Here is a 25882-nt window from a genome sequence, read left to right on the forward strand (position 1 = left end):
GTGTCCTCCATGCAGGGTCTCTCCATCTCAGCCTGGGGACATGTATCTTCTGAGGTGTTATGTCTCTGGTGACCTCCTTCACTAGTGTCCTCCATGCAGAGTCTCTACACCTCAGCCTGGGGACATGTATCTTCTGAGGTGTTATGTCTCTGGTGACCTCCTTCACTAGTGTCCTCCATGCAGGGTCTCTACACCTCAGCCCAGGGACATGTATCTTCTGAGGTGTTATGTCTCTGGTGACCTCCTTCACTAGTGTCCTCCATGCAGGGTCTCTCCATCTCAGCCTGGGGACATGTATCTTCTGAGGGGTTATGTCTCTGGTGATCTTCACTAGTGTCCTCCATGCAGGGTCTCTCCATCTCAGCCTGGGGACATGTATCTTCTGAGGGGTTATGTCTCTGGTGATCTTCACTAGTGTCCTCCATGCAGGGTCTCTACATCTCAGCCTGGGGACATGTATCTTCTGAGGTGTTATGTCTCTGGTCATCTTCACTAGTGTCCTCCATGCAGGGTCTCAGGTTTGCAGGATGACCTGTTCTAGATGGATTTACAGCTTACAATCTCTCGGGGGCTCGGTTGTCACTTTCAGTTGATGGACTATTGACCGTTGTGAAACAAGCAATTAGGTTAGAACTTCACAGTGACATGAAGTTGTGTGCAAATCGTGGTCACCCCGAAACTGTTCCCTATGGGAAGAAAGTGACAATTTGTAATTGTAGTGATTAGTTGGAAGGTCACTTGTAACTTTCTTTCCCTTAGGGACCAATTGAAATCTTCATATCGCGGCGCAGTTGTCGTCTTTAATGCGCGGTGATCAGATGTTATTACACAATAAACCTGGAGGTGTTATGTTCTAGACGTGACTAAAGTTTAGCTTCACATGTAGTCAACCCCCTCACCCCAGAGAAGATCCAAACTCGTCATAGTGAAAATAATTATCATGTTTTCTGATGCTTCCAAAGCCACAACAATAGAAAAGCCCCATCAACCTCAATATACAGAAATATGGACGTAGCCAAATATACACCCCACCCCCACCGAGGAATCAACACTAAACATGAAGGAGCCAAATAGCAGAAGAGACAAGTGACCATGGACAGGGGCCCAGAGGATGGACTGCAGGGGCCAGGGGCCAAGACCTGGAGCCTTCAGTGATGATCTCCAAACCTGCGACCCACAAAGTCTTTATTGCAGCAAGTCAATAACCATCAGGAGGAGCGCGAGGCTGGTGAGATCCAAGGACGACCTCGAGCGCAGGCCCATCTGATGTAACACGAGGCAGACGAGACGGTGGTGACATCACATGGGCAGGGTCAGGACGTGCCAGTATGAAGCTCAGACCTCATCGCAGAGAAGCAGATTGGATGATGGGTCTTGTAGTTCTGTCCTCCAGGACCAAACATCAGACAAACTTCACCAAACGGCCCATGGTCTCTGAAGCTTTAATGCGCACACCTGGGACCGGATCCTTCAACAAGACTATGAGAGCTTGAGAAAGAGGACAACGATCAGCACTTACAGCAAGGACAAGGGAAGAGCAGAAGAAACGTACAGAGGTCTCCACTCCACATCACAAACCTAGCTCCAGAGCCCGAGGCTGCACTACTTGGAGACGTTTCCTCCTGAGGTTTGTCAGGTGCCGTGTTGTCATGGTGACCACTGGTGTGGATGACATCAGAACCTCTCAGTAGTGCAGGCTCAGGCTTTAGGCCTTTAACTTCAGGTGATCAGATCTCGGTACAGGAGTGTAAGAATTTACTTTTTTTTAAATCTTTTATATTCACTAAAAGGGACTTTTCTCATATTCTTCTAATAAGGGCAGAACGCTGCATCTCCGGTGCCCGCGGTGCCTCTCTCCAGTATAGCCATCCCCTATATAACCGTTCTATGTCTCACCTACAGAATATCCTTATTTTTTCCCCTTCCCGGCTCTTTGTGTTGTGGAGTTGGCCGTCTATAGCGCTCCGCCTGTCTCCCCCTATTAAACCCCCCTCACTCTGTCCCTGGCATGGGTCCCAGCTCGCTCTCTCCGGGCAGCGTTACTTCCAGTAGCTGTTTACACGGGACCCTATGGGAAGCTCGGAGATCCGTCTGCACGTTAGCAGGACAGACGGCCTAATGAGATGACGGTGCTTCCTCCTGCCCCCACAGTCAGTGAGGTGTTCCCCAGGGATGGAGGAGCAGGTTACACAGCTGTAAATCTCCTTATCCTGGAAGCGGCTCAGCTGATCACAGCAATAGAGGAAGGAAAACAGCAGCGCTCCCAGTCATCAGACACAGGGCCATAAAGATAAATGATGAAGCCCCAGACCCTGCAGTCACCTACAAATCCTGTCCCCACGCTGAACCCCGACTCTTCATTAGGTAAAAGTACAGAAATGGCCACAGGAAGAGCAGCACCCCCAACAGGCCGAATATGAGAGATCAATCACTGGAGGACTAGTCAGGGAGAGGAGTTGTCAATAATATCCACCATACGGGCAGGGAGGACACAAGTCAGAGGCAGGTCCAGGGCAGGGGGGACACAAGTCAGAGGCAGGTCCAGGGCAGGGAGAACACAAGTCAGGGGCAGGGAGGACACAAGTCAGGGGCAGGTCCAGGGCAGGGAGAACACAAGTCAGGGGCAGGGAGGACACAAGTCAGGGGCAGGTCCAGGGCAGGGAGAACACAAGTCAGGGGCAGGGAGGACACAAGTCAGGGGCAGGGAGGACACAAGTCAGGGGCAGGTCCAGGGCAGAAAGGCAGGGAGGACACAAGTTAGAGGCAGATCCAGGGCAGGGAGGACACAAGTTAGAGGCAGATCCAGGGCAGGGAGGACACAAGTTAGAGGCAGATCCAGGGCAGGGAGGACACAAGTTAGAGGCAGATCCAGGGCAGGGAGGACACAAGTCAGAGGCAGATCCAGGGCAGGGAGGACACAAGTCAGAGGCAGATCCAGGGCAGGGAGGACACAAGTCAGAGGCAGATCCAGGGCAGGGAGGACACAAGTCACAGGCAGGACCAGGGTAGGGAGGACACAAATTGGAGACAGGCAGGGAGGACACGAGTCAGAGGCAGATCCAGGGCAGGGAGGACACAAGTCAGAGGCAGGGCCAGGGTAGGGAGGAGGCAGGCACAGTGCGGACAGGCAGGGAGAACACAAGTCAGAGGCAGGTCCAGGGCAGGGAGGACACAAGTCAGAGGCAGGTCCAGGGCAGGGAGGACACAAATTGGAGGCAGGCACAGTGCGGACAGGCAGGGAGGACACGAGTCACAGGCAGGTCCAGGGCAGGCAGGACACAAGTCAGAGGCAGGTCCAGGGCAGGGAGGACACAAGTCAGAGGCAGGTCCAGGGCAGGGAGGACACAAATTGGAGGCAGGCACAGTGCGGACAGGCAGGGAGGACACGAGTCACAGGCAGGTCCAGGGCAGGCAGGACACAAGTCAGATGCAGGTCCAGGGCAGGGAGGACACAAGTCACAGGCAGGACATGGGTAGGGAGGACACAAGTCACGGACAGGGAGGACACAAGTCACAGGCGGCAGGTCCAGGGCAGGGAGGACACAAGTCACAGGCAGGACACAAGTCACAGGCAGGACCAGGGTAGGGAGGACACAAGTCACGGGCAGGGAGGACACAAATAGGAGGCAGGCACAATGCGGACAGGCATGGAGGACACGAGTCACAGGCAGGTCCAGGGCAGGCAGGACACAAGTCACGGGCAGGGAGGACACAAGTCACAGACAGGTCCAGGGTAGGGAGGACACAAGTCAGAGGCAGGACCAGGGTAGGGAAGACACAAGTCAGAGGCAGGTCCAGGGCAGGGAAGACACAAGTCAGAGGCAGGTCCAGGGCAGGGAGGACACAAGTCAGAGGCAGGTCCAGGGCAGGGAGGACACAAGTCAGAGGCAGGTCCAGGGCAGGGAGGACACAAGTTGGAGGCTGGCACAGTGCGGACAGGCAGGGAGGACACAAGTCACAGGCAGGTCCAGGGTAGGGAGGACACAAGTCAAAGGCAGGTCCAGGGCAGGGAAGACACAAGTCAGAGGCAGGTCCAGGGCAGGGAGGACACATGTCAGAGGCAGGTCCAGGGCAGGGAGGACACAAGTCAGAGGCAGGTCCAGGGCAGGGAGGACACAAGTCACAGGCAGGACCAGGGTAGGGAGGACACAAGTCACGGGCAGGGAGGACACAAATTGGAGGCAGGCACAATGCGGACAGGCATGGAGGACACGAGTCACAGGCAGGTCCAGGGCAGGCAGGACACAAGTCACGGGCAGGGAGGACAAGTCACAGGCAGGTCCAGGGTAGGGAGGACACAAGTCAAAGGCAGGTCCAGGGCAGGGAAGACACAAGTCAGAGGCAGGTCCAGGGCAGACACAAGTCAGAGGCAGGTCCAGGGCAGGAGGACACAAGTCAGAGGCAGGTCCAGGGCAGGGAGGACACAAGTCAGAGGCAGGTCCAGGGCAGGGAGGACACAAGTTGGAGGCTGGCACAGTGCGGACAGGCAGGGAGGACACAAGTCACAGGCAGGTCCAGGGTAGGGAGGACACAAGTCAAAGGCAGGTCCAGGGCAGGGAAGACACAAGTCAGAGGCAGGTCCAGGGCAGGGAGGACACATGTCAGAGGCAGGTCCAGGGCAGGGAGGACACAAGTCAGAGGCAGGTCCAGGGCAGGGAGGACACAAGTCACAGGCAGGACCAGGGTAGGGAGGACACAAGTCACGGGCAGGGAGGACACAAATTGGAGGCAGGCACAATGCGGACAGGCATGGAGGACACGAGTCACAGGCAGGTCCAGGGCAGGCAGGACACAAGTCACGGGCAGGGAGGACAAGTCACAGGCAGGTCCAGGGTAGGGAGGACACAAGTCAAAGGCAGGTCCAGGGCAGGGAAGACACAAGTCAGAGGCAGGTCCAGGGCAGACACAAGTCAGAGGCAGGTCCAGGGCAGGAGGACACAAGTCAGAGGCAGGTCCAGGGCAGGGAGGACACAAGTCAGAGGCAGGTCCAGGGCAGGGAGGACACAAGTCAGAGGAAGGTCCAGGGCAGGGAGGACACAAGTCAGAGGCAGGTCTAGGGCAGGGAGGACACAAGTCAGAGGCAGGTCCAGGGCAGGGAGGACACAAGTCGGAGGCTGGGACAGGGCAGGGAGGACACAAGTTGGAGGCTGGGACAGGGAGGACACGAGTCACAGGCAGGTCCAGGGCAGGCAGGACACAAGTCAGAGGCAGATCCAGGGCAGACAGGCAGGGAGGACACGAGGCAGATCCAGGGCAGGGAGGACACAAGTCAGAGGCAGGTCCAGGGCAGGGAGAACACAAGTCAGAGGCAGGTCCAGGGCAGGGAGAACACAAGTCAGAGGCAGGTCCAGGGCAGGGAGGACACAAGTCAGAGGCAGGGAGGACGCAAGTCTGAGGCAGGGAGGACACAAGTCTGAGGCAGGTCAGGGCAGGGAGGACACAAGTCAGAGGCAGGCACAGTGCGGACAGGCAGGGAGGACACAAGTCAGGGGCAGGGAGGAGGCAGGTCCAGGGCAGACAGGCAGGGAGGACACAAGTCAGAGGCAGATCCAGGGCAGGCACAGTGTGGACAGGCAGGGAGGACACGAGTCACAGGCAGGTCCAGGGCAGGGAGGACACAAGTCAGAGGCAGGACTAGTGCGGACAGGCAGGGAGAACACAAAAGTCAGGGGCAGCGAGGACACAAGTCAGAGGCAGGTCCAGGGCAGACAGGCAGGGAGGACACAAGTCAGAGGCAGATCCAGGGCAGGGAGGACATAGGTTAGAGGCAGGCACAGTGCGGACAGGCAGGGAGGACTTATTGTAAGTTCACACAGCAAAGGTCCCTGTGACACTTTTACTGGTCACATTCCTCCTCCTCCTGACAGGAAACTTACATGTCACCAGATGATCTAAATCAACCATTCTGCACTGATCCGGCTGCATGTGCAACACCAAGAACCCTGCAAAGACAAACACAATACATAAAACCACATTTCACATGTGTCACCCTGCAGCAGGTGGAGCCGATTCCATATTATAGAACTGAATAAAACGGTCAGCAGGAAATACCAATGAACAATGGCGCCGCTGCTCGTATATCGGGCCAGATGCTCTTGAAGTAGGAGATGTTGGTCTGGATGAGACGAGGGATCGTGTCTGGGTATCCCTGCAACTAACAGACAGGTTCATGTTACACAACGCACACCCCATCCCCAGATAACCTGCAAGGTCTGTGCCACTCAGCAGTCCAGTCCCAGACCAAATACTCCTCACATCGGACACGTTCCCACCACAAATCATTCCACCCCCATTAAACTTTCCGAGCCTCTTTCTAGAAGACCCTGGTGCACAGCGCATGTCCCCCACATAGGGGGATCTCACATTCAGGCTCCTCACCAGGTGTTTGCAGACGTTGTTCATGAACTCCCCATAATGCAGTGCTCTATCGGGGTGCAGGTGGGAAGTGAACATGTCCGCCAGACCCTGGTTGTTGAGACTCGGGGCGCACATCTGAAGAGCAAACTTACAGGCCTGAAACACAGGAGAACGGACACAGATGACAACATGGAGTCGATTATATGGTCCCCACCCCCCACAGACGTGCACGTCACCATATTCACCTTCACCACCTCCAGTTTGGGGTCCTGCAGGTGTAGAAGTAAAGTCACTAAACCGCTCAGGATCTGCTCGAACAGGACCTCCTCCCCGCTACCCGAGCTGAACTTCGTGAGATTTCCAAACAAGACAATGGATGCTCTGCGCAATTCTTCCCTCTCCTATAAAATAACCGTAGGCATGGAGTCACCAGAGGCGGTGCACACGTGGACCCCTATCTCCCATTACTCCCTCCATGGACCGCACAGCGATCACCTCCCCCTTACATGGACCGCAATATAAACAGACTCCGACAATCCTGCAATGACAACCTCTTCTCCTTCTACAGACCTCATACTGACCGGCTCCAATCCCCCCCATAGACCCCAATGCTGATAACCCCTAATTCTTCCATGGATCACGCGCGTACACCTCCCTTTACCATAGTAGAGACCTTGCGCTGACAGCTGGGGGCACCGGGCACCGCTCTCTTCTGGGGGCACCGGGCTGATACCATGGATGATGAAGCGCTGGAGGGAGCGGCTTCTATTCAACCAGATTGTAATCGCTCACGATTTCTTCACCGGTGACGCTCAGCGGACCCCCAATACAGTGACATCTCCAGCCGCCCGTTACTTACATGGTCAAAGAAAGGTCTGATGCGGATGGCGGTGTGGATGAGAAGGGAGTGCATGTCGCTGTCCTGCACATGAGGCAGCAGGAGGGACAGATTGGACATGGCCTCCTGGGTCACTATATGGTCGGGGTCTTCTCGGTCATCCATGGCATTGATCATGGCGGTCAGCAGGTGGGATCCATGTTTTCGTACCTGTATTAAGCAAACACATACAGTAGACAGATCTTCCTCTATTTACCCCTTTCCCTCACACCCGGAGGCGCAGGCTCCTGACCTTCTCAGGATATCCACTGGCAATGTTCCCCAGGCCACGGACGGCCAGCATGCGTACAGTAATACAGCTGTCCTTCAGCCGGCTGCTCATGTTCTCCATCAGCGGCTCCAGGAAGACGAGGTCACTGAGGTCGCTGCTCTGCAGGAGCTGAACGCAGGACGGACACCATGAGACGACAATCCAGCGACAGGTCGTAAAAACAATAGATGTGTGTGACCGGAGACGACCCTACAGACGCCGGGCATCGCTGCAATGTGACCACCAGTAACCTACTCCCCTCCCCAGGTGATTGCAACACCCCAATTATTCTCCGCAGCGCCCCTTCTTGTGCGTACACCCATAAAGCCGCTTCAGGTAAAAACATCAGGAGCGCGTCCATGACCTGGATGAACCGCCTCCTCCACGCAGCTGTGCCGGGCCGGTGTCACGGGTTATTAGCACCGCGCGGACGCATAGCCCGGTTTTTACGTGTCCCTCATTGTCCATTTTGAACGTGGTGAGGTGTGAAACACAAGAAGCAGACGTCCGCCCCGCGCAGGGGGGTTTGTTTGTGTCTCGTACGGTTTATTTTACATCTTCAGTATGGAAAGTGAGCGGCGGGGCTGGAGCAGAGCGGTGATACAGGAGGCGGCGGCGGCGTGCCAGGACCGCGCGCTCCTCCACCAGAGTCTCCTCAGCTGCTCCAGTTACAGCCTCAGCTTCCAGGATGCAGGAGCAGCGGCCGGATCACAGTCCATGGAGAGATGAGGAGCAGGAGATGATGGATTTTTCCACAGCCCTGGACGTCCTGCCAGAGCCGCGCTCAGACTGATGCAAGACGTTTGTTATGCTGGAAACTTCCAGACTGGTAAAAATTACAGCAGAGGACGGGGGACACGCGGCTCCAAAGAGCCGAACACAACGCCAGCAGTGCGCCGAATGAGGAAAGACGCAGAAAACGGCCCCATCGCCCGCCACAGGGTGTTATCATAGGGTCACAGCACAAACCCGAGTCACAGCGCGTGACAGGTGACAATCGTCATACAAGCGAAACACGGCGAGCTCAGACCTGGAGAAAACCCGCAACGCACCGCTCTACAGGCGGCCGTCGTCACGCAACGCGCCAAGAGCCACCACAGGCCAAGCAGATGACAAGAGGCAACTTACAAGAACCAAACATAAAAAACATGAGCTGCACCCCCCCTCTCTCTGCACCCCCTCCCCCTCTCTGCACCCCCTCCCCCTCTCTGCACCCCCTCCCTCTCTCTGCACCCCCTCCCTCTCTCTGCACCCCCTCCCTCTCTCTGCACCCCCTCCCTCTCTCTGCACCCCCTCCCTCTCTCTGCACCCCCTCCCTCTCTCTGCACCCCCTCTCCCTCTCTGCACCCCCTCCCTCTCTGCACCCCCTCCCTCTCTGCACCCCCTCCCCTTCAATCAAACTACAGATGACACTTATTACACATGGCGGGGGCTTCACTAGTGTAAAGCGTCTAGTACTGAGGCAGGGTGCATTCTGGGTAATTATTGTTATTGAGCATACACGACCTGAATCTAAGCCCTGAAATGCCCCCCACCCATGAGCCGCTGTAGTTGTGTCCTGACCTGGGCGAGGAAGGCCGTGGCGGTGACTCGCTGGTTGTCGTACGCGCTGCTCTGAGCCGTCTGCAGGATCTTTATGATGACTGGGAGTTTGGGTCCAGCGTACCGGACCATGGAGCTGCGACGAGAGAGGAGAGGATGATGGGAGAACGGCAGGAACGGGGCGGAGGAGGGGCATATAACGGGTGGCACATGAACGGGGCGGAGGAGGGGCATATAACGGGGGTGACAAAAGAACGGGGCGGAGGAGGGGCATATAACGGGGGTGACAAAAGAACGGGGCAGAGGAGGGGCACAATAACGGGGCGGAGGAGGGGCATATAACGGGTGACACATGAACGGGGCGGAGGAGGGGCATATAACGGGGGTGACACAAAAACGGGGCAAGGAGGAGCATATAACGGGTGACACAAGAACGGGGCGGAGGAGGGGCATATAACAGGGGTGACACAAGAACGGGGCAAGGAGGGGCATATAACGGGTGACACAAGAACGGGGCTAGGGCCAGGAGGGGGAGGGGTCACACAGTCTTTACCTGCTCAATGCCGATACTCCCATGTGATGAGTTTCCTCTTTTTTCATTTTCTCCCATCCTCCATCACTCGTCACACTCAGCGCCACCTCCTCGCTGCCTCCCTGGACCAGCATGAAGTGTAGAGCGTCCGCCGCAGAGCTGAGAAGAGAACACAGTCGGTAACTACACAGCAAGCAGAGGAAGGAGCGAGCAAGCATGGGGAACAGGAAGCAAGCAAGCAGAGGAGGAGGGCGCAAGCAAGCAGAGGAAGGAGCGAGCAAGCAGGGGGAAGAGGGAGCAAGCAAGCAGAGGTGGGAGTAAGCAAGCGGGAGAGGACAGTCAGGATGTGACAATATTTTTAACAGTTTTGGTCCAACAAATGTTTCGGGTGGAGTCTCCTTTTAAGGCCATAATTCACTGTGGACGTTGTTTCAGCGGAGCGTGTGACGGGTCCGTGAGAGAGTAGCAAACGTCCTATTTTTTCACGCTTCACACATCCCTTAATAGGCTCTAGTCTATGGGGGATGCGCGATCTCGCGTCCCGGAGCACAGAGCACGGCTGCACCTCGGACGTCCGAGATCTAGCCGATCAGCCTTACTCTTTGGACAGGGGCGGAGCCTTGACAACTTCTCGGAGATGAGGCGGTGACAGTGGAGATTATATTAGTCAGTAGATGTGTTCTCTACCCTGAATCTCCAGGGGTCAGTGAGCTGGGGACACCCGCCGTGGCACCATTACTGAGTGGCGCAGCTGTGGGGGGACGAGTGGCGCTCCTCATGTATTTATGAGAAGTTTGTGCCCCCTCCGCCGGCTCGGTTGTGTGACACACATCTGGTGGTCGTTATGTCGTGCAGCTCAGAGGAAAAATCACATCATCCACAGAGCGGAGAAACCGTCACCCTGAGAAGACCCAGAACACGGGGAGACGGACGACTGGAAACTGAGCGGGGTCATAAGTCACGTGTCCAGACCTGCACCGTACAAGCAGGACCACACACTACAGATATATGGGGGAGGGGTCACTATATACAGTAGATGAGTGGGGGGGGGTCACTATATACAGTAGATGAGTGGGGGGGGGTCACTATATACAGTAGATGAGTGGGGGGGGTCACTATATACAGTAGATGAGTGGGGGGGTCACTATATAGCAGATGAGTGGGGGGGGTCACTATATACAGTAGATGAGTGGGGGGGTCACTATATACAGTAGATGAGTGGGGGGGTCACTATATACAGTAGATGAATGGGAGGGGTCACTATATATACAGTAGATGAGTGGGGGGGGTCACTATATACAGTAGATGAGTGGGGGGTCACTATATACAGTAGATGAGTGGGGGGTCACTATATACAGTAGATGAGTGGGGGGGAGTCACTATATAGCAGATGAGTGGGGGGGGTCACTATATACAGTAGATGAGTGGGGGGGGTCACTATATACAGTAGATGAGTGGGGGGGTCACTATATACAGTAGATGAGTGGGGGGGGGGTCACTATATACAGTAGATGAGTGGGGGGGGGTCACTATATACAGTAGATGAGTGGGGGGGGTCACTATATACAGTAGATGAGTGGGAGGGGTCACTATATACAGTAGATGAGTGGGGGGGGTCACTATATACAGTAGATGAGTGGGGGGGGTCACTATATACAGTAGATGAGTGGGGGGGTCACTATATACAGTAGATGAGTGGGGGGGGTCACTATACAGCAGATGAGTGGGGGGGGTCACTATACAGCAGATGAGTGGGGGGGGGTCACTATATACAGTAGATGAGTGGGGGGGGGTCACTATATACAGTAGATGAGTGGGGGGGTCACTATATACAGTAGATGAGTGGGAGGGGTCACTATATACAGTAGATGAGTGGGGGGGGTCACTATATACAGTAGATGAGTGGGGGAGGTGGAGGGTACCAGACACGTGATCGGAGGGGGATGATACGAGGAGATTCGGACACTTCATCGCACTCCAGGACTTTTCTGCGGAGATCTGTGTTGGGTCGTGTTCAGACACGGTGGCTGCGGATTCCCGGGTGATGAAGCTTTGTGTGATTTCACCCGTACAGGATTCAGTTGTGATCATCCGTCATGTGATCACCTGTATTAACCCCACGTAGGAGGAGTTTGATTTGCGCCACATTGCGGTGTAACCTCGGACAATGTGCAGCCATAATACGGTGCGGGGGGCGCGTTACCTGCAGGGGTCCAGGTTCCGGCTGCATGGACTCTGGCTGGAGCTTTTTCTCTCTTTGGTCGGTCCGAGGTTCTTGGGTAACTGGACACCCACCATACAGCTGACCCGCAGGAGGAGCGCCACAAAGAGCTGGGGGTAGAGCTCCTGTACAGCGAGGGACGACTGCGGCTGAGACAGCACCTCCCGGAGGGCACACGTGGCCTGCAAGAAAGAAGAGGCACGAGGCACCAAAATCACCAAATGTTTGTACAAATCAGGACCCCCATAAATATCACCCTGGAGTCGTCCAATTCTTATCCAGCGGATTCCAAGTTCTATCAGTATCTTGAGAAAGTTGGGTGACATTACGGCTACCACAAAGATAAATCACCCAGCTTTCCCAAAGTCCTGAATGCCCCTTATAAATGAAGTCATCACATACAGTGTAGCCTATAGGATGAGGAGGAGGAGGATGATGATGATGATGATGATGATGATGATGAGGAGGAGGTCCGGCTTGTGACAGGGAGAGCGTCTGCAATCCAGGAGAAGTGCTGGACTCATCTGACAGGATAAACACTTTACTGCCGGCCTCACATTTCACGAGTGACTCACTCCCCCTCACAGCTGTGTGCAAGACCCCCTGCTCACCCACCGCCGCATTAACCCCCTCTACTCCTAATCAATAACTTCACCAGTGTGTTTACACATGACCCCAAACTGCCACATCAGAGAGGAGCGATTATACTCCAGAGCTGCACTCACTGTTCTGCTGGTGGAGTCACTGTACATACATTACATTACTTATCCTGTACTGATCCGGAGTTACATCCTGTATTATACTCCAGAGCTGCACTCACTATTCTGCTGGTGGAGTCACTGTGCACATACATTACATTACTTATCCTGTACTGATCCTGAGTTACATCCTGTATTATACTCCAGAGCTGCACTTCCTATTCTGCTGGAGGAGTCACTGTGTACATACATTACATTACTTATCCTGTACTGATCCTGAGTTACATCCTGTATTATACTCCAGAGCTGCACTCACTATTCTGCTGGTGGAGTCACTGTGTACATACATTACATTACTTATCCTGTACTGATCCTGAGTTATATCCTGTATTATACTCCAGAGCTGCACTCACTATTCTGCTGGTGGAGTCACTGTGTACATACATTACTTATCCTGTACTAATCCTGAGTTATATCCTGTATTATACTCCAGAGCTGCACTCACTATCCTGCTGGTGGAGTCACTGTGTACATACATTACATTACTTATCCTGTACTGATCCTGAGTTACATCCTGTATTATACTCCAGAGCTGCACTCACTATCCTGCTGGTGGAGTCACTGTGTACATACATTACATTACTTATCCTGTACTGATCCTGAGTTACATCCTGTATTATACTCCAGAGCTGCACTCACTATTCTGCTGGTGGAGTCACTGTGTACATATATTACATTACTTATCCTGTACTGATCCTGAGTTACATCCAGTATTATACTCCGGAGCTGCACTCACTATTCTGCTGGTGGAGTCACTGTGTACATACATACATACATTACTTATCCTGTACTGATCCTGAGTTATATCCTGTATTATACTCCAGAGCTGCACTCACTATTCTGCTGGTGGAGTCACTGTGTACATACATTACATTACTTATCCTGTACTGATCCTGAGTTATATCCTGTATGATACTCCAGAGCTGCACTCACTATTCTGCTGGTGGAGTCACTGTGTACATTCATTACATACTTATCCTGTACTGATCCTGAGTTACATCCTGTATTATACTCCAGAGCTGCACTCACTATTCTGCTGGTGGAGTCACTGTGTACATTCATTACATACTTATCCTGTACTGATCCTGAGTTATATCCTGTATTATACTCCAGAGCTGCACTCACTATTCTGCTGGTGGAGTCACTGTGTACATTCATTACATACTTATCCTGTACTGATCCTGAGTTACATCCTGTATTATACTCCAGAGCTTCACCCACTATTCTGCTGGTGGAGTCACTGTGTACATACATTACATTACTTATCCTGTACTGATCCTGAGTTATATCATGTATTACACTCCAGAGCTGCACTCACTATTCTGCTGGTGGAGTCACTGTGTACATACGTTACATTACTTATCCTGTACTGATCGTGAGTTACATCCTGTATTATACTCCAGAGCTGCACTCACTATTCTGCTGGTGGAGTCACTGTGTACATATATTACATTACTTATCCTGTATTGATCCTGAGTTATATCCTGTATTATACTCCAGAGCTGCACTCACTATTCTGCTGGTGGAGTCACTGTGTACATACATTACATTACTTATCCTGTACTGATCCTGAGTTACATCCTGTATTATACTCCAGAGCTGCACTCACTATTCTGCTGGTGGAGTCACTGTGTACATACATTACTTATCCTGTACTGATCCGGAGTTATATCCTGTATTATACTCCAGAGCTGCACTCACTATTCTGCTGGTGGAGTCACTGTGTACATACATTACTTATCCTGTACTGATCCTGAGTTATATCCTGTATAATACTCCAGAGCTGCACTCACTATTCTGCTGGTGGAGTCACTGTGTACATACATTACATTACTTATCCTGTACTGATCCTGAGTTACATCCTGTATTATACTCCAGAGCTGCACTCACTATTCTGCTGGTGGAGTCACTGTGTACATATATTACATTACTTATCCTGTATTGATCCTGAGTTATATCCTGTATTATACTCCAGAGCTGCACTCACTATTCTGCTGGTGGAGTCACTGTGTACATACATTACATTACTTATCCTGTACTGATCCTGAGTTACATCCTGTATTATACTCCAGAGCTGCACTCACTATTCTGCTGGTGGAGTCACTGTGTACATACATTACTTATCCTGTACTGATCCGGAGTTATATCCTGTATTATACTCCAGAGCTGCACTCACTATTCTGCTGGTGGAGTCACTGTGTACATACATTACTTATCCTGTACTGACCCTGAGTTATATCCTGTATTATACTCCAGAGCTGCACTCACTATTCTGCTGGTGGAGTCACTGTGTACATACATTACATTACTTATCCTGTACTGATCCTGAGTTATATCCTGTATAATACTCCAGAGCTGCACTCACTATTCTGCTGGTGGAGTCACTGTGTACATACATTACATTACTTATCCTGTACTGATCCTGAGTTACATCCTGTATTATACTTCAGAGCTGCACTCACTATTCTGCTGGTGGAGTCACTGTGTACATACATTACATTACTTATCCTGTACTGATCCTGAGTTACATCCTGTATTATACTCCAGAGCTGCACTCACTATTCTGCTGGTGGAGTCACTGTGTACATACATTATATTATCCTGTACTGATCCTGAGTTACATCCTGTATTATACTCCGGAGCTGCACTCACTATTCTGCTGGTGGAGTCACTGTGTACATACATTACATTACTTATCCTGTACTGATCCGGAGTTACATCCTGTATTATACTCCAGAGCTGCACTCACTATTCTGCAGCCTTTAGAGCTGAAATCTCCCAGTCAGTGTCTGCACACAGCTTGCTCTGGCGATTTGCGTTCTGGGGATTTGTATGTCACCTCTTAGCTGATCACTAACCCCATGTAGCCACCTACACCCGTCCTGAGATTCGGGCTACAGGCCAAATAAAGATGGTCATGGAGCTTTTTGAGAATGGGATTATTGTTGCTACAAGTCAGGACAACAACATGTCACCCAACGCAGCTACAATATAAAGAGAGACACTGGACCCCTGCAGGGAACACAATGGAGAGGAATACATCTCTTATAGACGTCTGTACGCACTTCCACTATAGAGCTACACCAAACAGGAGAAAATCATAGAGTGGAGAGGGTGGGGTCACAGTGGAGGGGGCGAGTCACACTGGAGGGGGAGGAGCCATAGTAGAGGGAGGAGAGTGTAGGGACTGAGCAATTCTAAGAAGCCCAGGTGACCCTGGGACTAAGTGATGCATCCATAGTTGATAATAAAGACGGCATTATTTTAGCGACTTCTTGGACTCTGCTACAAGAGAAAGAGCCCAGGAGCTGGCTGATACAAGAAGAAAACAGCGCAGTGCTAGAATAAGGAGGCGTCCAACTAGACGAGTTCTTACTTCAGAGAAGATATTATACCGGTATATTAGACCTGTGCGAGGCACCGTCACATCTATGGGGTGGGGGGTCCCACAGGAGAGCGGGGTAAAATCCAGCAGAGCTCCCCAGAGCTTCTTTAGGGGGCACAGACTGGTATCGGGCCTGGTGTAGTGGGTGACGGCACAAGCCAGGTCGACCATCAGAACTACTGAGGAGAGAATGGAGGTGTCGGGGGAGGGGAGGAACACCTGGACGGGCGGGGAGGTATATATAGCCAGGGATTAGCTGGGGAGAGGAGTGCAGAGCGTATTTCCAGACTCCGGCGCGGAGGAAATGAAGATGTGTTACAGCTGCGGTGTCTGGAATGAAGCTCCTGTTCAGGATGGACGGCCAGAGAGGAGAGCGCCAGCGAGGCCGGCAGGAAGCGCACACTTTATATGGAAAGACTGATCGCCGTAAGAAACCGCCACCGATGCGTCCCCTGCCCCCAACACTGCCGGAGACTTCTATCAATAATAACATGAGGGGCTGGAGACAATTATAACCACCTGTGTATTATAGACCCGCAGCATTGTCTCTGAGGTTATATCATAGTCACGGGTCATCCTGAGCTAGAAGGAATACAATGCCAGAGCGACAGTGGAGACTGACACAGGAAGCACAGGAGGAGAGCTGGGTGACCCCCGCTATGTGCACTGTAATGGCGGCCATCGGTGGTTATCACCCAGCATTAGGTCCTTGTGTAGGAGACTAAGCAGCGGAAGCTGTAATTGATCTGTACAGGTGTAGTGTACTGTAGTGCAGCATTACCCTCATCTTGCACCTCCAGTCCCCTGTAGAGCGCCCGGCAACCCATGACGAGCGCTGCCATTTTGACCCTCTGAAAAAACATCAACACTTCACCTCGATTCAACACATAACACGACTCCATGAGGAAATATTGGGGAAATCTCCGGAGAGGTGCGCCAATCTGAGGGCAACGCAGCATTCACCCCAACACGGAGGAACACGGCGCTCACCTTCACGTTTTTAGACAAATCCAGCACAGCGTGGTGTCGGGGTGAGGTCAGTTGTCGGGTCAGGGTGAGGTCAGTTGTGGGGTCAGGGTGAGGTCAGTTGTGGGGTCAGGGTGAGGTCAGTTGTGGGGTCAGGGTGAGGTCAGTTGTGGTGTCGGGGTGAGGTCAGTTGTGGGGTCAGGGTGAGGTCAGTTGTGGGGTCAGAGTGAGGTCAGTTGTGGGGTCAGGGTGAGGTCAGTTGTGGGGTCAGGGTGAGGTCAACACGGGGTCAGGGTGAGGTCAGCAGTTTACTTACAGTGAGAGGTGAGAGGGTGGCCACACGACCGGCGGTGGAGCTCAGCAGAGACGTCTTACACTCCTTATAGGGGACATCACCCGTCATCTTCCCCATCAGAATATTCAGCACCTGAGAGGTGAGCGGAGGATCCGAGGAAAGCGCTCTCCACAAGGTGCACGTCTCACTACAACCCAAGAGATGGAAAATGGGAGTAGTAGTAGTAGTAAAAAAGACAAAGCTAGAGGGAAGAATAGTTGGCTGACGGGGGTCAGGTGGTATGCGAGGCCAGGTGCGAGGGGGTCAGGTGGTATGCGAGGCCAGGGGTCAGGTGGTATGCGAGGCCAGCGGTCAGGTGGCCTGAGAGGACAGGGGTCAGGTGGCCTGAGAGGACAGGGGTCAGGTGGCCTGAGAGGACAGGGGTCAGGTGGCCTGAGAGGACAGGGGGCGGGGTCAGGTGGCCTGAGAGGACAGGGGGCGGGGTCAGGTGGCCTGAGAGGACAGGGGGCGGGGTCAGGTGGCCTGAGAGGACAGGGGGCGGGGTCAGGTGGCCTGAGAGGACAGGGGGCGGGGTCAGGTGGCCTGAGAGGACAGGGGGCGGGGTCAGGTGGCCTGAGAGGACAGGGGGCGGGGTCAGGTGGCCTGAGAGGACAGCGGGCGGGGTCAGGTGGTATGAGAGGACAGGGGGCGGGGTCAGGTGGTATGAGAGGACAGGGGGCGGGGTCAGGTGGTATGAGAGGACAGGGGGCGGGGTCAGGTGGTATGAGAGGACAGGGGGCGGGGTCAGGTGGTATGAGAGGACAGGGGGCGGGGTCAGGTGGTATGAGAGGACAGGGGGCGGGGTTAGGTGGTATGAGAGGACAGGGGGTGGGGTTATGAGAGGACAGGGGGCGGGGTTATGAGAGGACAGGGGGCGGGGTTATGAGAGGACAGGGGGCGGGGTTATGAGAGGACAGGGGGCGGGGTCAGGTGGCCTGAGAGGACAGCGGGCTGGGTCAGTGGCCTGAGGACAGGGGGCGGGGTCAGGTGGTATGAGAGGACAGGGGGCGGGGTCAGGTGGTATGAGAGGACAGAGGGCGGGGTTAGGTGGTATGAGAGGACAGGGGGCGGGGTTAGGTGGTATGAGAGGACAGGGGGCGGGGTTAGGTGGTATGAGAGGACAGAGGGCAGGGTTAGGTGGTATGAGAGGACAGGGGGCGGGGTTAGGGGGTATGAGAGGACAGGGGGCGGGGTTAGGTGGTATGAGAAGACAGAGGGCGGGGTTAGGTGGTATGAGAGGACAGGGGGCGGGATTAGGTGGTGTGAGAGGACAGGGGGCGGGGTTAGGTGGTGTGAGAGGACAGGGGGCGGGGTTAGGTGGTGTGAGAGGACAGGGGGCGGGGTTAGGTGGTATGAGAGGACAGGGGGTGGGGTTAGGTGGTATGAGAGGACAGGGGGTGGGGTTAGGTGGTATGAGAGGACAGGGGGCGGGGTTAGGGGGTATAAGAGGACAGGGGGCGGGATTAGGTGGTATGAGAGGACAGGTGGCGGGGTTAGGTGGTATGAGAGGACAGGGGGCGGGGTTAGGTGGTATGAGAGGACAGGGGGCGGGGTTAGGTGGTATGAGAGGACAGGGGGCGGGGTTAGGTGGTATGAGAGGACAGGGGGCGGGGTTAGGTGGTATGAGAGGACAGAGGGCGGGGTCAGGTGGCCTGAGGACAGGGGGCGGGGTTAGGTGGTATGAGAGGACAGAGGGCAGGGTTAGGTGGTATGAGAGGACAGGGGGCGGGGTTAGGTGGTATAAGAGGACAGAGGGCGGGGTTAGGTGGTCTGAGAGGACAGGGGGCGGGGTTAGGTGGTATGAGAGGACAGGGGGCGGGGTTAGGTGGTATGAGAGGACAGGGGGCGGGGTTAGGGGGTATAAGAGGACAGGGGGCGGGGTTAGGTGGTATGAGAGGACACCTTACGAGCGCTCGGATTGTGTTTAGTGAATATGTGCATATTATGATTATTATTTTAGGGGCATTTGTTAGGGGAGGGGGCGTTCGAGGATATTGGGTTTATCATAAAGCGGCCATTACCTGTCATACGGCATAGGGCTGCACAGTAAGCTGGAGACCACAGCTTCCACATGTTGTGTGGCCAGAATATACAGCGTCTGTACAGCCGCCTTCCTTACATGCTCTTCCGGGGTCTCCTCCAGCTGCTCATGAACGCGATCAATTATCTCTGGGACCTTGGGAGGAGACAAGTGCATAGAAAGCATCAGCCAGTAACATGTGCCTGGAGAGCACAATGCCAGGCGGGAGCCCTCTCAGCGCAGCACTGACATTTTTGTTGTGTATGGAAATCAGATCGAGTGCATCACCCCAGATCACAATGAAATGGCGGCACAGGGAATAGCGGGGAAAATGAAAGCGGAACCCTACATGTTGGGCGGAGTTAAACTTGACGACGAAAGAGTAACCAGCAGCTGAGCACGATCCTACCTTGGACAGTAAGATCGTTCCTCGGTCCTTGAGCAGGGAATTTATCATGACCGTGGCCGCTCTGGAGCAGTTCGCATCAGGATCGGAGAGCCCTTCAAAAGTGATGAAGAGGAGGCTGGTGAGCTGCTCGGGGGGAAGCCGCTTCCCGATGATCTGAGGAGACACGTACATCCTGGTAACCCATCACTTACACGGCGCAAGGAGCTCCATTATTACATATACAGTAACCGCCCCATCAGAGCCGCTCCGCCACTGCACCGGCTACTACTGATCCTACAGGGAACGTCCCGTCATCATGAGACACAAGTCTGCAGAAGTCGAATCACGAGGTTAGTATAAAGGTCATATAAACCTTCCCTGGGGAGACCATATTGGGGCACACACTTCTCTGTATAAGGGCAGACATATTGGGGGCACACTTCCTGTGTAATCTGTGTGTACAGTATTTCTATCCTGCCTCATCAAGCAGCAATACAACAGAGTTGTCAACTTTAATAAAATCCTGGCCCTCCAATGATAATGAGATAACTGCAGACCCCACCCTCCAATGAGAGGACTCTACAGACCCCACCCTCCAATGATGAGATGACTCTGCAGACCCCACCCTCCAATGAGAGGACTCTACAGACCCCACCCTCCAATGATAATGAGATGACTCTGCAGACCCAACCCTCCAATGATAATGAGATGACTCTGCACACCCCACCCTCCAATGATGAGATGACTCTGCAGACCCCACCCTCCAATGATAATGAGATGACTCTGCAGACCCCACCCTCCAATGATAATGATATTTCTAATTATCATTGGAGGGCGGGGTTAGCAGAGTCATCTCATCATTATTAGAGGGAGGGGTCAGCAGATGCCTCTGCTCATCCTATTCACTGCTACACAGCACTGCTACATAGGGAGCTGCAGAATACAGGAAATGTCAGCCTATTGTGTTTTCTCTAGAGGCCACACATTTCATTTATAAAAAGAACCTGATTTTAATAATGTCATTCTCTGATGATTCCTTCCCTCCGGAGTCTTAAATGAGCAGTGTAACTGAATATGCTCTGTAGCGGATGGGTCACTGGTCCGTTATGGAGAGGCAACGGTGTCATTTGAGGCTCCATGCTCCGATGTAAAATCCTGCAACCATTATGTCTCCTAACATGGCAGTGTGGCCCTCAGACCCTGGGGCCCAGGTGCCACTCTAACCCCTGCACTCCTATAGCTCCAGCACTGGGAGAAGGATTCGTTCTGCAGACACTTACCATGGCAATATCAAAGCAAGTTTTGAACAAGACATTGGAGTCTGGATTCAGGAGGCCTTGCCTTAGCGTCTGCAGTTTCTCCACTTGTTCGTCTTTGTGATCCGGCGCAAAACCTGAAATTCCGAGAAGAAAAAATGACCAAATTATACAAGATTGTCAACGGAGGAGACCATAATGAATATAAGACGAGGAGGAAGCACAGAAGAACTAGTCACCAGCGGCTCGCAGAAAGCCTGACAGGGTGAGACAGGCAGGACAGTGCAAGATTTCAAGAGTACTTACATATGGTCAGCAGGGGGCAGCAACACGGTCAGAGTCAGTGAGGGTCTGATCTGTGATGAGGGGTATTGTGAGCACTATATGGAATCGTAGGCACTACTATGTGAGCGCTATGTGGAATCGTAGGCATTACTATGTGAGCACTATGTGGAATCGTAGGCACTACTATGTGAGCGCTATGTGGAATCGTAGGCACTACTATGTGAGCACTATATGGAATCGTAGGCACTACTATGTGAGCGCTATGTGGAATCGTAGGCACTACTATGTGAGCACTATGTGGAATCGTAGGCACTACTATGTGAGCACTATGTGGAATCGTAGGCACTACTATGTGAGCACTATGTGGAATCGTAGACACTACTATGTGAGCGCTATGAGGAATCGTAGGCACTACTATGTCAGCGCTATGTTGAATCGTAGGCACTACTATGTGAGCGCTATGTGGAATCATAGGCACTACTATGTGAGCACTGTGGAATCGTAGGCACTACTATGTGAGCACTATGTGGAATCGTAGGCACTACTATGTGAGCGCTATGTGGAATCGTAGGCACTACTATGTGAGCGCTATGTGGAATCGTAGGCACTACTATGTGAGCGCTATGTGGAATCGTAGGCACTACTATGTGAGCGCTATGTGGAATCGTAGGCACTACTATGTGAGCGCCATGTGGAATCGTAGGCACTACTATGTGAGCACTATGTGGAATCGTAGGCACTACTATGTGAGCGCTATGTGGAATCGTAGGCACTACCATGTGAGCACTATGAGGAATCGTAGGCACTATGTGAGCACCATGAGGAATCGTAGGCACTATGTGAGCACCATGAGGAATCGTAGGCACTACCATGTGAGCACTATGTGGAATCATAGGCACTACCATGTGAGCACTATGAGTAATCGTAGGCACTACTATGTGAGCGCTATGTGGAATCGTAGGCACTACTATGTGAGCGCTATGTGGAATCGTAGGCACTACTGTGTGAGCGCTATGTGGAATCGTAGGCACTACTATGTGAGCACTATGTGGAATCGTAGGCACTACTATGTGAGCACTATGTGGAATCGTAGGCACTACTATGTGAGCGCTATGTGGAATCGTAGGCACTACTGTGTGAGCGCTATGTGGAATCGTAGGCACTACTATGTGAGCGCTATGTGGAATCGTAGGTACTACTATGTGAGCACTATGTGGAATCGTAGGAACTACTATGTGAGCACTATGTTTAATCGTACGCACTATGTCCGCACTATGTGGAATCGTAGGCACTACTGTGTGAGCGCTATGTGGAATCGTAGGCACTACTACGTGAGCGCTATGTGGAATCGTAGGCACTACTATGTGAGCGCTATGTGGAATCGTAGGCACTACTATGTCAGCATTATGTGGAATCGTAGGCACTACTATGTGAGCACTATGTGGAATCGTAGGCACTACTATGTGAGCGCTTTGTGGAATCGTAGGCACTACTATGTGAGCGCTATGTGGAATCGTAGGCACTACTATGTGAGCGCTATGAGGAATCGTAGGCACTACTATGTGAGCGCTATGTGGAATCGTAGGCACTACTATGCGAGCACTATGAGGAATCGTAGGCAATGCTATGTGAGCGCTATGTGAAATCGTAGGCACTACTATGTGAGCGCTATGTGGAATCGTAGGCACTACTATGTGAGCACTATGTGGAATCGTAGGCACTACTATGTGAGAACTATGTGGAATCGTAGGCACTACCATGTGAGCGCTATGTGGAATCGTAGGCACTACCATGTGAGCACTATGAGGAATCGTAGGCACTATGTGAGAACCATGAGGAATCGTAGGCACTACTATGTGAGCACTATGTGGAATCGTAGGCACTACCATGTGAGCACTATGAGGAATCGTAGGCACTACTATGTGAGCACTATGTGGAATCGTAGGCACTACTATGTGAGCGCTATGTGGAATCGTAGGCACTACTATGTGAGCGCTATGAGGAATCGTAGGCACTATGTCAGCACTATGTGGAATCGTAGGCACTACTATGTGAGCGCTATGAGGAATCGTAGGGACTACTATGTCAGCACTATGTGGAATCGTAGGCACTACTATGTGAGCGCTATGTGGAATCGTAGGCACTACTATGTGAGCACTATGTGGAATCGTAGGTACTACTATGTGAGCACTATGTGGAATCGTAGGTACTACTATGTGAGCGCTATGTGGAATCGTAGGCACTACTATGTGAGCGCTATGTGGAATCGTAGGTACTACTATGTGAGCGCTATGTGGAATCGTAGGTACTACTATGTGAGCACTATGTGGAATCGTAGGAACTACTATGTGAGCACTATGTGAAATCGTACGCACTATGTCCGCACTATGTGGAATCGTAGGCACTACTGTGTGAGCGCTATGTGGAATCGTAGGCACTACTACGTGAGCGCTATGTGGAATCGTAGGCACTACTATGTGAGCGCTATGTGGAATCGTAGGCACTATGTCAGCACTATGTGGAATCATAGGCACTACTATGTGAGCGCTATGAGGAATCGTAGGCACTATGTCAGCATTATGTGGAATCGTAGGCACTACTATGTGAGCACTATGTGGAATCGTAGGCACTACTATGTGAGCACTATGTGGAATCGTAGGCACTACTATGTGAGCGCTATGTGGAATCGTAGGCACTACTATGTGAGCGCTATGAGGAATCGTAGGCACTACTATGTGAGCGCTATGAGGAATCGTAGACACTACTATGTGAGCACTATGTGGAATCGTAGACACTACTATGTGAGCTCTATGTGGAATCGTAGGCACTACTATGTGAGCGCTATGTGGAATCGTAGGCACTACTATGTGAGCACTATGAGGAATCGTAGACACTACCATGTGAGCACTGTGAGGAATCGTAGACACTACCATGTGAGCACTATGTGGAATCGTAGGCACTACTATGTGAGCACTATGTGGAATCGTAGGCACTATTATGTGAGCACTATGAGGAATCGTAGGCACTATTATGTGAGCACTATGAGGAATCGTAGACACTACCATCTGAGCACTATTAGGAATCGTAGGCACTACTATGTGAGCACTATGTGGAATTGCAGGCACTATTATGTGAGCGCTATGTGGAATCGTAGGCACTACTATGTGAGCACTATGAGGAATCGTAGGCAATGCTATGTGAGCACTATGAGGAATCGTAGGCACTACTATGTGAGCACTATGTGGAATTGTAGGCACTATTATGTGAGCACTATGTGGAATTGTAGGCACTACTATGTCAGCATTATAAGGAATTGTAGCCACTACTATGTGAGCGCTATGTGGAATCGTAGCTACTACTATGTGAGCACTATGTGGAATTGTAGGCACTATTATGTGAGCACTATGTGGAATTGTAGGCACTATTATGTGAGCACTATGAGGAATCGTAGGCGCTATTATGTGAGCACTATGAGGAATCGTAGGCACTACTATGTGAGCACTATGTGGAACAGTAGGCATTACCATGTGAGCACTATGAGGAATCGTAGGCACTACTATGTGAGCGCTATGTGGAATCGTAGGCACTACTATGTCAGCATTATAAGGAATTGTAGGCACTACTATGTGAGCGCTATGTGGAATTGTAGGCACTATTATGTGAGTGCCAGGTGGAATTGTAGGCACTATTATGTGAGCACTATAAGGAATCGTAGGCACTACTATGTGAGCGCTATGTGGAATCGTAGGCACTACTATGTGAGCGCTATGAGGAATCGTAGGCACTACTATGTGAGCGCTATGAGGAATCGTAGACACTACTATGTGAGCACTATGTGGAATCGTAGACACTACTATGTGAGCTCTATGTGGAATCGTAGGCACTACTACGTGAGCGCTATGTGGAATCGTAGGCACTACTATGTGAGCGCTATGTGGAATCGTAGGCACTACTATGTGAGCGCTATGTGGAATCGTAGGCACTACTATGTGAGCACTATGTGGAATCGTAGGCACTACTATGTGAGCACTATGTGGAATCGTAGGCACTACTATGTGAGCGCTATGTGGAATCGTAGGCACTACCATGTGAGCGCTATGAGGAATCGTAGACACTACCATGTGAGCACTATGTGGAATCGTAGACACTACCATGTGAGCACTATGTGGAATCGTAGACACTACCATGTGAGCACTATGTGGAATCGAAGGCACTATTATGTGAGCACTATGAGGAATTGTAGACACTACCATGTGAGCACTATTAGGAATCGTAGGCAGTACTATGTGAGCACTATGTGGAATCGCAGGCACTATTATGTGAGCGCTATGTGGAATCGTAGGCACTACTATGTGAGCACTATGAGGAATCGTAGGCAATGCTATGTGAGCACTATGAGGAATCGTAGGCACTACTATGTGAGCACTATGTGGAATTGTAAGCACTATTATGTGAGCACTATGAGGAATCGTAGGCACTATTATGTGAGAACTATGAGGAATTGTAGACACTACCATGTGAGCACTTTAGGAATCGTAGGCACTACTATGTGAGCGCTATGTGGAATTGCAGGCACTATTATGTGAGCGCTATGTGGAATCGTAGGCACTACTATGTGAGCACTATGAGGAATCGTAGGCAATGCTATGTGAGCACTATGAGGAATCGTAGGCACTACTATGTGAGCACT

At 52.2% G+C, this 25882-nt stretch overlaps 1 protein-coding gene across 4 annotated transcripts in view; it reads right to left on the reverse strand.

Moving 5' to 3' along the window:
* Window positions 1-920: 920 nt before the first annotated feature.
* The window catches only part of MROH1 (maestro heat like repeat family member 1), an 83205-nt gene continuing 58243 nt past the window's right edge, over window positions 921-25882 (reverse strand). For 3 of the 4 annotated variants that reach the window (XM_075849010.1, XM_075849012.1, XM_075849009.1), the window contains 14 exons: window positions 20932-21044; window positions 19673-19825; window positions 19265-19419; window positions 17226-17391; window positions 11783-11982; window positions 9601-9738; window positions 9069-9183; window positions 7488-7634; window positions 7217-7405; window positions 6603-6758; window positions 6379-6513; window positions 6052-6154; window positions 5877-5942; window positions 921-1488 (listed from right to left, as the gene is read on the reverse strand). In XM_075849010.1, coding sequence (XP_075705125.1) covers window positions 1403-1488; window positions 5877-5942; window positions 6052-6154; window positions 6379-6513; window positions 6603-6758; window positions 7217-7405; window positions 7488-7634; window positions 9069-9183; window positions 9601-9738; window positions 11783-11982; window positions 17226-17391; window positions 19265-19419; window positions 19673-19825; window positions 20932-21044 — 1922 coding nt within the window. In that variant the 3' untranslated portion in view covers window positions 921-1402. The remainder of the gene's footprint in view (window positions 1489-5876; window positions 5943-6051; window positions 6155-6378; window positions 6514-6602; window positions 6759-7216; window positions 7406-7487; window positions 7635-9068; window positions 9184-9600; window positions 9739-11782; window positions 11983-17225; window positions 17392-19264; window positions 19420-19672; window positions 19826-20931; window positions 21045-25882) is intronic. The other variant, XM_075849011.1, reaches the window with a different exon arrangement.

Source organism: Rhinoderma darwinii, unplaced genomic scaffold (assembly GCF_050947455.1).
Source record: "Rhinoderma darwinii isolate aRhiDar2 unplaced genomic scaffold, aRhiDar2.hap1 Scaffold_620, whole genome shotgun sequence".
In the NCBI taxonomy this organism is placed as follows: Eukaryota; Metazoa; Chordata; class Amphibia; order Anura; family Rhinodermatidae; genus Rhinoderma; species Rhinoderma darwinii.